The sequence below is a fragment of the Nelumbo nucifera genome, chromosome 1 (assembly GCF_055504915.1).
Source record: "Nelumbo nucifera cultivar China Antique chromosome 1, China Antique-T2T, whole genome shotgun sequence".
NCBI classification, from domain to species: domain Eukaryota; kingdom Viridiplantae; phylum Streptophyta; class Magnoliopsida; order Proteales; family Nelumbonaceae; genus Nelumbo; species Nelumbo nucifera.
In genome coordinates this window covers 148,673,620-148,691,802 of record NC_142649.1, presented here as the reverse complement: position 1 = coordinate 148,691,802, position 18,183 = coordinate 148,673,620, and the positions used below count along the sequence as shown (strand labels likewise).

The 18,183-nt window shown below is 41.2% G+C and overlaps 1 protein-coding gene across 4 annotated transcripts in view; it reads right to left on the bottom strand.

The window, feature by feature from the left end:
* HT1 (Protein kinase superfamily protein) overlaps positions 1–18,183 on the bottom strand; it is a 43,929-nt gene that overhangs the window by 14,832 nt on the left and 10,914 nt on the right. For 3 of the 4 annotated variants that reach the window (XM_010271765.3, XM_019199303.2, XM_010271764.3), the window contains exon 3: positions 12,601–12,654. The exons of the other annotated variant lie outside the window; for it this stretch is intronic. In XM_010271765.3, the coding sequence (XP_010270067.1) occupies positions 12,601–12,654 (54 nt within the window). The remainder of the gene's footprint in view (positions 1–12,600; positions 12,655–18,183) is intronic. 4 annotated transcript variants of the gene reach the window in all.

Here is an 18,183-nt window from a genome sequence, read left to right as displayed (position 1 = left end):
GCATAACATCAAGTTGTTCCCTTTGTTACTAAGTTTTAACGTCCGAGGTTAAGGGATGATAGATGTTAAGTTCATTCCGAAGATTTTTCATGCTAGCATAATATTCTTCAAGAGTCTGATTTCCTTGCTGCAAACTGAAGTATTCTTGATAAAGTTGATAAACCCTTATAGTGTTGTCTTGTCCCGAATAGAGTTTCTTGGCATGTTCCCATATATCCCTCGCTGTATCTAAAAACATGAAGTAAACACTGATTTTTTGGCTCCATACTATTCCACAACCATGTCATGATCTGAGCATCATCTTGCTCCCAATCACTAAAACCCGGGTATTCAGCACTCAGTTTCTCCTCTCGTACATGTTTCACTTTCTTCTTGGCCTTCAGAAACACTTCCACCGACTTGGCCCACAGAACATAGTTTTCACCGTTGAGTTTGATGGATGTCATTTGTACACTTAAAAAATCAGGGGATATCATCACACTCGATTTCTAGTCACCACTCGAATCACCCACCAATGCCATATCACTCTACGAAGCTGGTCACAAAAAAAATTCAGCTACTACACTACTGTCCTTCTACTTCCACACCAACACACTTAAAGTTACCACTAGCTTGCCCTAGCATGCATTCCGCCACTTTAAACACCACTGATCTGCGCACAGGCAGATTTAAAAACACCCAGAATCCCTCTTGAAACTGCTCATTAGAGGGTCAGACCACAACCACTACACCTACTCGAACACCACAGCTGCAGTCCACACACAAACAAAACCTTGGGTTTCTTGTTCACTCGAACTGCTGTAATCGCCTACTATCACCAGAACCAGAAATCTGGGTTACTTCACAGTCCTCTAACCCAGATTTCTCACACCATAAAAAAGAGTTTCTGCAGAACCCTTACTGTCGTGAAACCTTAGGTATTGCTGCAGAAACAGAAACCCTACTGTCACGAACCTCTAGATGTTGCCGCAGAGACCTGGGTTTCTTCTTCTCTAATCCAGATTTCACACACCCAGAAAAAAAATAATAAAAAAAAATAAAAAAATAAAGAAGGAGAAGACAAAGGGTTGCAGTTGGCTTCTAATACTGGCGCTTTGATACCATGAAAGTGTTCAGCCGAACAGAGAAGAGAAGAGAGAGAAAGAAGAAAGAAGAAGGAAGGGGAAAGTGTCAAACTAGTTAGTCTCTTCGTCTAACCCAGTCGACTATATACTTAGCATTTGAAAAAATAAGATACAAAATGTAATCTGAAGAACTATACTCGAAGTAGCAAGGAGGAGAAGAGAACCACAGAACTGAAGAGAATGTAGAACTGTACTAGGCAGTCGACCAGTCTTTTATTTATAGATGAATATAGTACAAGGTACAAGAAATTACTGGGATGCCCCTGATTAGTGATGGGACACCCAGATGACTTAAATCACTAAACAGGATTAGGCCCATTAACACAGGCCCAGTTACAAGATAAGTTAAACATAAGACTGGGCTAATAAGAACTCTTATCAGCCGAACATCACTCTAACATTCTAACACTCCCCCTCAAGCTAAGCATGGATATCAACCATGTTTAGCTTGCCAAGTATGTCCTTGAACTTTGTTGATGCCAGCCCTTTTGTTAATACATCTGCAATCTGCATCTCTGATGGAGTATAAGGTACATAGAGTTCTCCTGAAATAATTCTCTCTCTGACAAAGTGTCGATCAATTTCAATATGTTTTGTCCTGTCGTGTTGTATGGGATTGTTGGCAATGTTGATAGCAGCTTTATTATCACAATACAGCTTAAGAGGACCCTCAGTCTTGATACCAAGCTCATTAAGGAGAGTTCTGAGCCATAAGAGTTCAGCAACCCCGTGTGCCATAGCCCGGTATTCTGCTTCTGCACTTGATCTAGCCACAACATTCTACTTCTTACTGCGCCATGTGACTAGGTTTCCTCCCAAGAATGTATAGTAACCTGAGGTTGATTTTCTGTCTCCAACAGACCCAGCCCAATCAGCATCAGTGTAGGCTTCAATTTCAAGTCTGTTGTTTTTTCTGAATAGAATTCCTTTCCCTGGGCAAGTCTTCAAGTATCTGAGGATTCTTTCCACTGCTCTCATATGAGGGGCCTTTGGTGAGTGCATGAATTGACTGACAACATGCATTGCATAGGCAATGTCTGGCCGAGTAAGGGATAAGTATATCAGTTTTCCTACCAATTTTTGGTACCTTTCCTTATCACAGTATTCCTCACCCATTGATTCTTGTAATTCATGGCTTGGTTCTATTGGAGTGTCTGCTGGCCTGCACCCCATCATGCCTGTTTCCTCTAGGAGATCTAGCACATACTTTCTTTGACATATGTAGATTCCTTCTCTTGATCTAGCAACTTCAATCCCAAGAAAGTATCTCAGATTTCCCAAGTCTTTGATCTCAAATTCTGAAGCTAAGAACTCCTTCAGCCTCTTCATCTCTTTCACATCATTTCCAGTAATCACCATATCATCCACATACACAATGAGTGTTGTAAGTTTGTCATCCCGTCTCCTTGTAAACAATGTATGATCTGCACTGCTCTGAGTGTACCCTACTTTCTTCATGGCCAAACAAAGTCTCTCAAACCATGCCTGGGGAGATTGCTTCAAACCATATAATGCTTTCCTTAGTTTACATACCTTCTTTCCAACATCATATCCAAGTGGGGGTTCCATGAATACCTCTTCATGAAAATCACCATTTAGGAAGGCATTCTTCACATCCAGCTGATGAAGTCCCCAAGAGAATTTTGCTGCTAGTGACAGTAGAACCCTGATTGTGTTGAGCTTTGCTACTGGGGCAAAGGTTTCCTTGTAGTCAATTCCTTCTTTTTGTGTAAATCCCTTTGCCACAAGTCTGGCCTTGTACCTCTCAATTGACCCATCTTCCCTGTGCTTTACTGTGAATACCCACTTGCACCCAACAGTGCCTTTCCCATCTGGCAGGTCCACCAATTCCCACGTCCTTGCTTTCATTAGGGCTTTCATCTCCTTATTCATGGCTTCTTTCCACCTTGGATCAGATGCCGCCTCTGAATACCTGGAAGGGATACATACAGAGGAAAGAGCAGACACAAAGGAGTGATAGGCAGGGGATAAGTGTGAGTAAGAAACATAATCAGCTATGGGATGCCAAGTGGTACAAGAGCGAACAGGCTTACGGAGAGCAATAGGAAGATCCAAATCTGAATTGAGTGAGTCGGAATTACCTTGGATTGCAGAGACAGATTGATCTGAGTTCAACTGGTTGCAATCATGAGGTTGAGGGGCCTTCTTCCTTCTACTGTATGTAAGTATCTCTTTCTCTTGTTCACTGGAACCTTCAGAAGCATTAGTCGAATCTGGAGAAGTAACTGGCACAGTGGGAGTCTCACTAGGTTGACCCGGAATGTTACAGCTAGTAGTAGTGGAAGGTGATGAAATGGGAACAAAAAAGAAGGGAGAATGAGAATCCTCTTCCATCCCACTACTCTCCCCCTGAAGAGGATTCTGAGAAGACTAGAAATAGGGTTGAGACTCAAAAAAAACTACATCTCTGGTGACATATTTTTTCTTGGAGACAGGATCATAACACTTATACCCCTTTTGTGTAGGAGAGTACCCCAAAAATATTCCCTTTGTAGCCTTAGGATCCAGCTTGGTTTTCTTTGGATCCTTCACATGTATGAAGCATGTATAGCCAAAATCCCGTGGGGGAAGAGGAAATTCTGGAAGAGTGGGACACAAAACAGAGAAAGGGGTCTTCATACCCAGTACCTTAGATGGCATCCGATTTATCAGGTATGATGCAGTGAGAACAGCTTGAGACCAATATTGCTTAGGCACATTGTGCTGGAAAAGAAGGGCTCGAGCTGTCTCCAATAGGTGCTTGTTCTTGCGCTCAGCAACCCCATTTTGCTGAGGGGTGTAAGCACATGATGATTGATGTAACATGCCTGCATCTTCCATGAATGAGTTCAGGGATCTTTCAAAGTATTCAGCTGCATTGTCTGAATGGAATTGCTTGATCTTTTTATCAAATTGTGTTTCAACCATCTTGCAAAACATCATAGTTATCCGGGGAACTTCATCACGTCCTTTCAACAGATAAATCCAAGTGCACCGAGAATAATGGTCAATAAAACTGATAAAGTAACGGAAGCCATCAATGGAAACAATGGGAGAAGGACCCCAAACATCAGAATGAACCAAATCAAAAGGGGCTTGAATTTCATTTCTAGAAATTGGATACATTGATCTGCATTGTTTTGACATTTGACACACATCACAAATTAAACTCTGACTCGGAATGCCCTTACATAATTCGGGAAACAACATTGCTAAAGAAGAAAAAGACAAATGACCTAGCCTAGCATGCCACAAGTGCAGCCTAGCTATTGACTCCACACATTCCGGACTAGTAGTAGAAGCTTGCAAGGCTGAGCTGACATCTTCATCAAAATAGAGGCCCCCATACTCATGACCACTCCCAATCGTTCTCCTCGTCAATCTGTCCTGGAAGACACAATGAGAAGGAAAGAAAGTTATACTGCAGTTCAAATTTTTTGTAAGCTTTGAAACAGACAACAGATTTGAGGTAAGACTAGGAACATGTAGGACTGATTTAAGAGAGAGATCCTTGCTTAGGTCAACCACCCCCTTTCCAGAGATGGTGGAGAGGGACCCATCAGCTACTCTCATCTTATCCTGGCCAGACAACAAATGATATGTAGAGAATAAGGAGGACATATGTGGAACTAGTTGCACTAAATGCAGAGGCTGTACCTGATTTGGCAAGAGAAGTGGAAGCTAAAGAATTGTTCTTCAGACGGGCTAATGCCCGGCTGAGAACCTCTACCTCACTAGCTGTGAAGCCCGAAGTACTTGGTCCAGAGGAGTCGGCAGCCTGCCTTGCGGTGGAAGAGGACATTGTCTGAGTACTCTGTGAGTTTTCACTATTGTTGTTGGTGGCAAGATTCCCACTTGCTGTGTGGCCCTTATGTTGCCTTTTGTCCTTTCTCAGAGCAGCTGGCTTCAGATGAGGGTACAAGACCCAACATTTCTCCTTTGTGTGTTTCTCACCACCACAATGGGTACACTTGAGGGACTTCTTGTCTGAAAATCTATTCCCCTTAGTGGAGACTAAGGCTGAATGTTCTCCAGGTAGTTCTGTTGAATGTGTCTGGGAGTCAACTTGCATCTCCTTTCTCCTTACTTCTTCATTCCTCACCAAGTAGTAGACATGGTGAAGCTCAAGTAATTCATCTCTCCCTAGAATCTGTGACCTTATACCTTCATATACAGGGTCAAGACCTGCCAGAAACTTGAAGGCTCTGCCCTCCTCAATCTGCTTGTCATGCCTCCCCTTATCATTGGCATTTTCCCAATCCAAAATCAAGTGGTGGTCAAGCTCTTCCCAGAGGCCTTCTAGTGTTGCAAAGTAGGTTGCCACGGACATGTCTCCTTGCCTTAGGGCTGCAATGTCTTGGTTCAGCCTGTAGATTCTAGCATTGTTCTTTTTCTGGTCATATGTCTTAGATACTTTCTCCCAAATTTTAGCAGTTGTAGGGAAGTGATGAACAGTTCTGGCCACCCTAGGAGTCATAGAGACCAGCAACCAAGACATGACTGTGGCATTTTCCTTGCGCCAGATGGTGTATTCAGGACTACCAATTTCTGGTTGTTTCTTGTCTCCATCCAAATAGCCAGTGAGTTCACGAGAGGTAATGAACAGCATTGCAGAGACGGACCACTCTCTGAAGTTGTACTCATCCAGTAGCACACTTGTAATCTGCAAGCTGTGCAGATTAGGGTTTTCCAGGTTTGAGGACCTTGTGACAGGTCTGTTATCTCTAGAGGAAACTTCACCGGATAGTGAGGACATCCTGACTTCAGTCCAAGAGTTGTTCACAGTACTATAGGTGATTCTGTTAAGGACTGACCAAAGTGGTCACTGTGTTCACAGTACTGGTAGAAGTGTTCACAGCTCGGGTACAGTAGCAAGTAGAGGTCTGTAACTGAACCAGTTCACAGTGCTGGTAAAAGATTAAGGCTGCAACTGTGTGGTGCAAAAGTTGCCGCAGTTCTGGTAAAAAGTAAAGGTCTTGCTGATGCACCGAGACTGCAACTGTAGAAGCTGATGCACCGAAACTGCAACTGTAGAAGAAGCTAAGTCTTTAGCACTTGTTCTGCACAAGTCTTGCTGGAGCACGAAGCTGCAACTGTAGAGGAAGTTCTCCCCCTCTCGGCTAGTGCTAGGACTGCTGAATCAGCCCTCAACCAGGTCTGTCCTATACAGACCTCTCTTAGTAGCCCAATAGCTACTACTTGCTGGAAATAATCTAGTAGGACATCTACTTCTGGGTCTTACTTCCCTTGAGTCCTACAACCAAGAGAAACCCTAGGTTCGAACTTGCTTTACTCTCTTACACTCCTAGGTCTTTACTGCAGCAACCCAGAAAAGGAAGAGAGAAGATGAAAAGACAGCAAGAGAAGAGAGTGCACCTGCTGAAACCAGGAAGGAGCTAATGCTCTGATACCATGTAATCTGAAGAGCTATACTCGAAGTAGCAAGGAGGAGAAGAGAACCATAGAACTGAAGAGAATGTCGAACTGTACTAGGCAGTCGACCAGTCTTTTATTTATAGATGAATATAGTACAAGGTACAAGAAATTACTGGGATGCCCCTGATTAGTGATGGGACACCCAGATGACTTCAATCACTAAACAGGATTAGGCCCATTAACACAGGCCCAGTTACAAGATAAGTTAAACATAAGACTGGGCTAATAAGAACTCTTATCAGCCGAACATCACTCTAACATTCTAACACAAAAGACTGAAATGCCCCCGCATGTGAGGAGACATACAGCCAACACAATACATAAAGGGAAAAGACTAAAATACCCTTCTCTAACTGACTCTAACACTGATGTTTTGACAAAAGGACTATTTTCAGTGAAGTCCCTAGGCTTACTTGGCAAGCTAAACATGACTGACATCCATGCTTAGCTTGAGGGGGAGTGTTGGTTCGAGCGGTTAAGTGTTGGTGGGCTTATTTTATCTTTTATATTTAAGTTCTTAGTCTGTTATGGGCCTTTAGTTATTGGGCCTAAACCTGTTTTATTTTATTTTATTATGCTTAGGTGTCCCATCACTAATCAGGGGCATTCTAGTCTATTCCTGTAACATCTTATTGTAAATATATATTATAGCTTCTAGGGCCGGCTGAGAACATATTGCTACCCATTCTCAGACTTCTTCTCTTCTCTTCTCTTCTTCTTCCTCTTCTACTGCTGTATTTCAGCAAACGAATATGACAAAGCAATTGATGAATAAGGGCTAGGAACCTTCCTCTCAATGAGAAACCACACACTTCAAGAATTTACCAGACTACAAATTGTACCCATTCTATGGGTAGGGGCAAGTGTTGTTTCGTTTTTTTATATTTCAAATAACTAAGTTCATGAGAAGTTTACCCAATAAAAAACCAAAGTTAATGAGAAAAATGATGGTCACCATAGTCAATCCATGGTAAGATTGTACATCTGGTTATCTCATTGAACACCATATAAATGTGGAGGTTTCTTAAGAGAAGGACAAACATTATGGGAGAAAATCTTTAACAAGGAGAAAAAAGTATGTAGGAAAATAGAGTAAGCCCACTTTCCATTAATCAGAATGAACAACCTCACCCAAACAATTATTTGCCTTAGTTGATACATAGTAGTTGGCAATTATTTATAGAATTGGAATTTGGCATTCTAATATTGAAGACTACAAACATACCATAAGAGCACAACACCACAAAATGTACTTGTATCCACAATAAAAAACTTTTCAAGTGCACTTCACTTTGTCAAGCTGAACTACAATATAAAAATTACACTACTGAGATTTCCTCTTGCTTATATTCACAAATCTAGTTGGGCCTTGCCTAACCATTCCTTAACACTATGAAAGTAAGACATGGTAGAACTGCAGGAGCTATGAGAAACATGAGAAATATCTGAGATACCTACCTAAGCAAAAGTGTTCATTGTTTAGGTGTAGCAAAAGGCCTCCTGTTATCAATGTCTATAACCATCCTTTTAAAGATATCTTTTATATCATTCTATGAGATGGTGTTCATCCTGCCTGAAGGGGAGGATGAGCAGAATCCCAGTAGTTTCATTACACCATGTAATTGACAATCTTCACTGGTAATGGCAATGAATAAATTCATAACATTTTATTTCTTGAATGATCGGTGTCCCATAAGGAGTAAATTCATCAAATCAGCATAGTGACCATAACCATCCACCAATCTTTTCTTTGCCTCAGCCACCATAGCTTCTACCACAACCACAAGGGACTCAATCATCCAGCACAAATTTCAAGTAACTAGCACTGGGACTACAGCATGATGGCTCTTTCTTCTCAATCAAGGAATAAGACCTTATTCCTACCAATGGCTTAAATACAATAAATTCCATAATCAAGATTTACACTGACAGATAACAGAAATATCCTTTTTCTGTACAGTCACTGGATTGGCTATTATATCCGCTAGTAATATGAAAATGGAATAGGCATGCAACATGCAATATCTTCCCAAATACATTGCAACAGTAGCATAGTAATCTCAAAAATATTCTGCCTCTTCCACCACTTGGTGAGAAGGATCTTCCAATAACTTTTCTTAAGATAACAATGATTATAGTACTTCCTTTTTCATAATGAAATAATTGGAGAGAGATCAATACTGCTCTGTAGACCAAAAAGGCCATAGCATATATGATTAAGATGCCATTTCTTAGAGAGACAACCATCTAGGCTAGGCTTTAGGTTGGACTTGGCATAAGACCAAAATTCTGAGAAGATGACAACTTTGAAGATCTCTAGCAATTCACTTTAGGTTCAAACATTGTAACCCATGATGAGGTTATCTCCAGTCTGTTCCTCAACAATAAGACCTTAACATATAATTACAAATGGTTGAATCTTTCAATGGTCATACCAAACAATAATCTTATCACTTGAGCATCAAAGTAAGCTTTCACCCATCTAAAACCCAAATTTCATCAATAGAACTTCACTCTATCGTGCGTGTTAGACAGTTTTGTATGCCCTTAGCTTCAATCAGAATGATGTACTTTATGAGTTTATTGTAAATGAATAAAGATACATATTTGATTCATGTTCCCTTGGTATGTTTCTGTGTAATACCCTTAAATTGGACACTTAATGAGACTCGTGTTAGTTTAGAATGTTCACAGCCAGTGGGTCGGTCTGGGGAGACCTATCCTGACAAGGCTGACACTGTGGTGCCACCAAGTCGGTTGGGGTGGCCTGTCTCAGCTGCCAGGGTGAGACCCTAGGCACATACAGTGTAGGATTAATTGAATCTTTGAACTGGACCAGATTTCCAGTATTGCCCTGGACCTTGGAGATTGATGGGCAAAACTGGAAAGTTACACCCGACCCCTAGACTCGATTATGATACTACACTAGGTGTCGGATTGGGCTGTCTTTGATGTACCTATCAGTGAGATCCTTAGCGGGGGTCAAAACCTGGGTATGTTGGGACAGTCCGAGAATTCATCTGAGTGGGTGATCATAGTGACAGGATCAGCCCCTTTGTCGGACAAAGGTAATGATCGGGGATGCACTCTCACTGATGGAAACCAAGACTGCCGACAGCCGATTTCAACCGTTGAGATTTGTTTTGCAAAATATATTTTATATAAGATATAAAAGTATATATGTATGGTTTCTAAATTGTTTGCAAGAAGGTTTTAATTCCCGGGATCCATATAAGTGGAGAGTGCAACACTGTTCCTTGCAGCCGAGGGAGAGGTCCTCTCTTGTCGGGCAGTGTATGATCATTATGGGCTGAGAGGTTAAGTGTAAGACCATTGAGGATAATGCCTGATGGGCTAATCTTGCATCTGCCCACAGTCCCTGGGTGTTACAAGGTGGCTTGGCCCAGGGACCACTTAGTGTAAGTGTTGGGCCCATAGAGCCCATTTGATGGGTTTCAGGGGGTGCACTGTCATTAACAGTGTATTCGGCCAGGCCTTGTAACAAAGGCTGGGCCGAACCCATGTGGCTGATGTGTAGATCAATGCTTGGGTCCCACGCCATACAAGGAAGCCCAACTGGGCAGCAATTTGGAAGCCTTTTGAGTACATAACCTTAAATGGGCCTTAAGCCCATTTCGAACTGGGCTGATTTGATCAGTCATTTAAAGGGGGCGAATTCTAAAGAGGGTCAGCTGAAAGGATTGGGCTTAGACCCTATCCACTCAGAGAGTCCAAGATCTAAATGGGATTTAGATCTGGAAACCTCCTAATTAGATTAGGAGACAGCTGATCTTATCTGCAGATAAGATAAGGGTTATCCCTTATCACTAAGGGACTTCTAACCCAAATATGATTTGGATTAGCAGCTCCTAATCTGATTAGGAGCTGATCCCTTTTGAGATTATAAAAGGGGAAGGGGGCGGCAGCCTACTACACAACAACATCATAAAAAGCATTCTTCTCTTAAAGAAAGAGAGATTGAGAGATTTCCTACATACTGCGAATTCTCTCCTGCCGCCACCTTCCTGCTTTTGCCATTCCTTCAGTTCGATCTCCAGTTCTTGGGAGCAATCAAGATTGGATCTTGATTTCAATCTTTTGTGAAAAGATTGGTTGGAGCTGTACTCAAGTCGTCCAGTTGATCCTTACGAAGGATCAAGTTCTTTTGAAGAACGTTGCTGATTCTGCTCCACCCTGCACTGCGCCATCTTCAGTGGGAGCAGATTTTGGATCCTTCCTTGGGCGTGAACACCTCCATTGGGAGATAGTATTTCTCCGTATCAGGTATAATCCTCTCCCACTCCTTTTGGTTCAGATCTGGTTCAGTTTATGGTTCAAGATTGATCCTTGAAAATATGATTTTCTAAATAGGGAATACGATTCCCAGTTGAAGGGAGAGATAAAATTTTTGAAATTCGCCCCTTATTCCGCAATCTTTTGGGCGTCCATAGGATGGATCTCTCATCCCTTCAGTGCGTGTGCACACACACACACACACACACACAAAAGGTGGTAGATATGGTTCGAGAATATTGACATTGCCTATTCTTTCATGAATTTCCCTTCAAGGCCTTTGCTGAAGATGGACAGGATTTCCTCAACAATAAGACCTTGACATATAATTACAAATGGTGGAATCTTTAAATGGTCATAACAAACAATAACTTATCACTCGAACATCAAAGTAAGCTTTCACCCATCTAAACCCAAATTCATCAATAGAGCTTCACTCTATCATGCATGTGTGTGTGCACACACACACAAGGTGGTAGATATGGTTCAAGAGTATTGACATTGCCTATTCTTTCATGAATTTTCCCTTCAAGGCCTTTGCTAAAGATTGACAGGATTTCCTCAATAAAAAACCTTATAAACAAGAAAAACGAATGACATGAATCAAAATAATTTAACTTCCATACAACAATTTTAAAACATTAAGATAGTATCTTCTTTGAACTGAACCAAGTCAGTTGTGTTGGGATGATTCCATAATGTTGTTCATCTGCTTTGAGCCTACAATCTAATGAAACTAATATTAAATAGCATATTGGAGTGATGTGTGGTATTTGTATATAGCTCTGCTTTATCTGAATTCTATAATGTCAATTCAAATTGGGATAACTTCATACTAGACTAATAATTCTGTAGCCTGCAAATGCACGTCATTTTTCCAGAGACAGATTATACTACTATATGTATACTCCTGGGAGTCAGTGGAGAATAACCATGGAGTTCCACTATCAAACTGACATGCCAAAAAAGGCAAAACAAAGTAGCCACATTTTGAAGTAGAAGCATAACACTTTAAACTCATGTGAAAGAGTTATCATCATAGAAATCTGGTCAATTCATCAGTTAATCTTTTTAACAATCAAAATACAAGTCCAGAAACTTGCAAAATTTACACACTTGGAGAATTTCTAGGTGAAAATCAAGAACTGATCAATTTTTAATCTTAAAGAAGGGAAAAGAAAGTACCCACATTTATGTGCAACCTAGTATCCTTCATGAGAAAAATGCAGATCTTGATGGGATATCTAAAATCTCAAATTTGAATTTGAAAATCCAAGTCTTCCCCCTACATATTTTTCTTGTATGAAGTAGTTCTTTTGCTATTGAGAGGCAAATAACAAGCAAGGGAAGGCAAATATAGTCCCTCAAAACAAAAAACAGAAACCATACATGGAAAACAAAGGATTGGAACAAGAAAAACCATTGGTTTCCATCTGGACATACAATTTAAGTGGCATTAATATCTTTGTTAGAAAGACATGTGGAAGTTCTGCAGAAGAATGGGAACTAATCATCGCCAAAAATTACTCAATTTTTTTTTCAAGGAGAATAACAAGATGATATATTATATAACAAAAAGAGGATATACAGACAATGGGAACTTGCCCAATCAGAATCCAGGGGCAATATTCCTGCTACACAAATCAGCTCTGTGCACAGCGGATTTAGCTAAGCTATCTGCAAAAGCATCATGCTCCCAAGCAGTCCAAAAACATGACACATTCAAAAGAATAGCTAGGTCTCTAACCTCCATCAAGTAATGATTCAAAACCCAGGGGCCCCCTTGATGCAGAACCACCACCTGTTACAACAAATTAGAAGAAGAAAGAAGACAAGAGAAGGAAGAGAGGAAGTTTGAAAGAGGATATCTAAGACTTCTATTTCTCAAAAACATAATGTCATACAGCCCTAACATAATGTGTATTTATAAGAAACCTAGAACTAAAAATTACAATTAAGTCCCTACCAAATATGAAAGTTCCACTTAACCCCCCCCCCATGAAAATTACAAATAGCCCCCTTACTAAGAAGAAATTTTACAATTAAACCCAAATTGTGCATTAACCAAAGTAACCCTAAGATAATGCCGTCTACACCTAAAATAAGTACGAATTCTATGCGGTGCTTTGGTCTCAAAGTGATCTCCATCACCCCTTGATTATCATTTAACCATTTTATGACAGTTAAAGAGTCACCTACTACTGAGAAAGAAGATAGACCAAGAGTTCTTGCAATATGTTTGTATTCTAATTCAAGAAGAAGAAAGAAGAAGGAAAAAGAAAAAGAAATTTAGAATAGGGTGGCTTAACTCTATCCAGCCCATCAAATTGATATTTATATTAGGGCAACATTAAAACACATAAGATTACAACTTTACCCCCCATTAACACTTAATAACAGAAGTATAGCCCAACAAGAAATAGGAAGACATAACACAAATGGGCCGAGGCCCACACTGTCAAGTCCCACAACACTCCCCCTCAAGCTGAGCATAGATGTCCATCATGCCCAGCTTGCACACCAAGTCTCCAAATCTGGCTTTAGCAAGTCCCTTAGTTAATACATCAGCAACTTGTCTTGTAGACAGCATGTAAGGAATACATAACGCTCCAGACACAATCATTTCTCTCACAAAGTGTCTATCAATCTCAATGTGTTTGGTCCTATCATGCTGAACTGGATTATTAGCAATATTTATTGCAGATTGGTTGTCATTATAGAGCTTCAAGGGTCTTGACATTGTGATTCCCAGTACCTTTAGGAGTATCCTAAGCCAAAGAAGTTCAGCCACTCCATGTGACATTGCCCAGTATTCAGCTTCGGCACTTGACCAAACCACCACAATTTGTTTCTTGCTTCTCCAGGTTACAAGATTTCCACCCATAAATGTGCAATATTTGGTTGTAGAACTCCTATCTCCAGCTGATCCAGCCCAATCAACATCAATATAGGCTTCAACATTAAGTTTATCATGCTTCTTAAATAACAAACCTCTTCCAGGACATGTCTTCAAGTACCTTAGTATTTTCTCCACTGCCTTCATGTGTGCAACTTGAGGAGCATGCATAAATTGACTAACGACATGGACAGCATAAACAATGTCGAGTTTAGTGAGGGATAGATACAAAAGTTTACCCACGAGTCATTAATATCTTTCCTTGTCTGGGTAAAGGTCCTCATCCTTTTACCACAATCCATGGTTTTGTTCGATAGGAGTCTCAATAGGTTTGCAACCAAATTTTTTTTGTCTCCTTTAGGAGGTCTAAGGAATACTTCCTTTGACAAATAAAAATTCCTTCCTTAGACCTAGCCACCTCTATTCCCAGGAAGTACCTTAGAGGTCCCAAGTCCTTTATCTCAATTTAAAGGCCAAAAACTTCTTAAGTCTTCTAATCTCTTCTGGATCATTTCCTGTCACCACCATGTCATCCACATAAACAATCAATGCTATCAGTTTCTCTTCATTTCTTCTATAGAATAGTGTGTGATCAACACTGCTTTGATAGTATCCCACAGTCTTCATTGTCTTGCACAATCTTTCAAACCATGCCCTAGGAGACTACTTAAGTACATATAGAGCCCTCCTCAATCGGCATACTTTTCCATTCATATTATACTTTGGTGGAGGATCCATATAAACCTCCTCTTGAAGATCTCCATTCAAAAAAGCATTCTTGACATCCAATTGGTGCAATTCCCAACTGTAGTTGGCTGCTAGAGATGGTAATACCCCTATGGTGTTCAACTTGGCAACTGGAGCAAAGGTCTCTGTATAGTCAATGTTCTCCTATGTGAACCCTTTTGCCACCAACCTTGCTTTAAATCTCTCCATTGATCCATCGGCCTAATGTTTCACAGTGCACACCCAACAGTGCTCTTTCCAACTGGTAGATCCACTACTTCCTAAGTACCAGCCTTTAATAATGCTCTCATTTCTTCATCCATTGCTTCCCTCCATTTAGGGTCAGCAACTACCTCAGAGTACCTGGAAGAAGTGGAAATAGAAGGCAAGGCAGAAACAAAGGGATAATTTCTAGGGACAAATAAGAATAAGAGACAAACTTATTTATAGGGTGAAGAGTACAAGACCAAGTGGGTTTCCACAAAGCAATAGGAAGATTCAAGTCAGAGTCAGAAATAATAGGGATATTACCTTGGCCAGCTTCAGAGGCCTCTCTTCATTTTCCTCCAATACACTTTCATCTCCTTCCCAACAGTCTTGTCAACTTCTATAGTAGGAGCTACGTCATCATCTTGAGTAGTGGGAGCAGGAGCAAACTCATCATCTTGGGCTTAAGGGTTAGGACAAAGACCATCAAAATACTGAGGGGCAAGAGGAGAGGATGGAAGAGGAGAAGAAACAATAGGAGCAGAGACAAATGGATTTATTTCAGAGGAATTCTCCCCCTGAAGAGGATTCTAGGAAGGTTCAAAGAAAGATTGTGACTCACAAAAGGTAACATCTTTGGTGACAATTTCTCTCCCTGTATGTTGATCAAAGCACTTATATCCCTTTTGTGTGGGTGAATAACCCAAGGACCCCCCCCCCCCCCCCCCCCCCCCGAAATTCCCTTGGATCCAACTTGGTGATTTTTGGATCCTTAACGTGAATGAAATGAACACAATCAAAGACTTTTGGTGGTAAAGAAAACACAGGATCATTAGGAGATAGAACAAAGAAAGGGGTTTTCAACCCAAGTATCCTGGATGGCACCCTATTAATCAAATATGATGCAGTAAGTACTACATGGAACCAATATTTCTTGGGAACCTTGTGTTGAAACAATAAAGCACGGGTTGTCTCCATGAGATGTCTATATTATCTCTCTGCTACCCCATTCTGTTGTGGAGTGTAACTATAAGAGGATTGGTGCAAAGTCCCTTCATTCTCAAAGAATGTGTTTGTTAGAATGTTGAATGATGTCTCTTTATATGAGTGTTCGGCTGATAAGAGTTCTTATTAGCCCATACTTAAGTTCAAGCTATCCTGTAACTGGGCCTGTGTTAATGGGCCTAAGCCTGTTTAATGTTTTAAGTTACTGGGTGTCCCATCACTAATCAGGGGCATTCCAGTAATTACTTGTATCTTGTACTACATTCAAATATAAATAATAACATGGTCGACTAGCTAGGTCAGTTCGACATTCCAGCATCTCTTCTTCTTCTTCTCCTTTCTGCTACTTTGGCTACAGTAGTTTAGCTTTCATGGTATCAGAGCATTAGCTTCTTCCTGGTTTCAGCCGGCGCACACTCTCTTCTCTTGCTGTCTTTTCATCTTCTCTCTTCCTTTTCTGGTTGCTGCAGTGAAGACCTAGGGGTGTAAGAGAGTAAAGCAAGTTCGAACCTAGGGTTTCTCTTGGTTGTAGGACTCAAGGGAAGTAAGACCCAGAAGTAGATGTCCTACTAGGTTATTTCCAGCAAATAGTAGCTATTTGGCTACTAAGAGAGGTCTGTATAGGACAGACCTAGTTGAGGACTGATTTCAGCAGTCCTAGCACTAGCCGAAAGGGGGAGAGCTTCCTCTACAGTTGCAGCTTCAGTGCTCCAGCAAGACTTGCACAGACTTAGCTTCTTCTACAGAGCCCACTGTTTACTTGCTACTGTTGCAGCCTCGAACTGTTCACTTGCTACTGTACCCGAACTGTTGCAGTTTCGGTTCAGCCCAAGTGAAGTCTATCTAGTGTTCTACCAGCACTGTGAACACTTCTACCAGCATAGCAAAGTGGTAAACAGCTCCAAGTTCAGGTTGGTCATCAGTCCGAAACCCCTCACCACTGCTGTGAGATTACCTAGGGAGCTGCCAGCTCCAGATTGTTCAGCACTGTGAACCCTAGTTGAGGACTGATGTCAGCAGTCCTAGTATTGGCCGCAAGGAGGGGCACTCTCTTTACAGTTGCAGTACTCGAAGTTCAAGTGGAGTCTGCATAGCACAATAGTTGAGAATCCTTTGCTTCAGGTCGGTTACCAGCCCAGAACTCCTTGCTTGCTGCTGTAACTGAACTGTTTCAGAACCGTGGCAGTCTCGGCAAGTCTGAAACTGTGTCGAGTACTGTCAGAACCTGCTGTGATCATTTCGGCTAATCAGAATCTGCTCCAAAACTGGTTCAGAACCTTCAGAACTGCTTTGGCTAGTCTTAATCAGTGTCACCTACACAATGGCTGCAGTCAAGATGTCTTCAATACCCAGAGAAGTTTCTTCTAGAGATAACAGGCCTGCGGCAAGTGGGAATCTTGTCACTAGCAACAATGATGACAACTCACAAAATACACCAACAGTGTCTTCTTCTCCTATGGGACAGGTTGCTGATTCCTCTGGAACTGGTACTTTGGGCTTCACTGCTAGTGAGGTAGAGGTCCTTAGCAGGGCATTAGCCCATCTAAGGAATAATTCTTTTGCTTCTACATCTCTTGCCAGATCAGGTACAGCCTCTGCCTTCAGTGTCACTGGCTCCATTGACTCTACTTCTTGGGTTATTGATTCCAGTGCTACTGACCACATGACACATATGTCTTCCCTATTCTCTTCATATCATTTGTTGTCTGGTCAGGATAAGATGAGAGTTGTTGACGGGTCTTTCTCCACTATCTCTGGAAAGGGAGTGATTAACCTAAGCAAGGACCTCTCTCTTAAATCAGTTTTACATGTTCCCAGTTTTACCTCAAATCTTTTGTCTGTTTCAAAACTTACCAAAAATTTGAACTGTATTATAACATTTTTCCCTACTCATTGTGTCTTCCAGGACAAATTGACAAGGAGAACGATTGGGTGCGGTCATGAGTATGGAGGCCTCTACTATCTTGATGCAGACATCGGTTCAGCCTTACAAGCATCTGCTGCCAGTAGTCCGGAGAGTGTGGAGTCAATAGCTAAGTTGCATCTTTGGCATGCTAGGCTAGGTCATGTGTCTTTCTCTTCATTAGAAATGTTGTTTCCCAAATTGTTTAAGGGCATTTCAAGTTAGAGTCTAACCTGTGAAGTATGTCAAATGTCAAAACAATGTAGAACTGTGTATCCAATTTCCAGTAATGAAATTTGTGCTCCTTTTGATTTGGTTCATTCTGATGTCTGGGGCCCTTCACCCATTGTTTCCTTTGATGGCTTCCAGTACTTTATCAGTTTTATTGACCACTACTCTCGTTGCACATGGATCTACCTGTTAAAAGGACGGGATGAAGTACCACGGATAACCATGGCATTTTGCAAGATGATTGAAACACAGTTTAATAGAAGATTAAGCATTTCAGGTCAGACAATGCTGCTGAATACTTTGAAAAATCCTTGAACTTATTCATGGAAGATGCTGGCATACTACATCAGTCATCCTGTGCT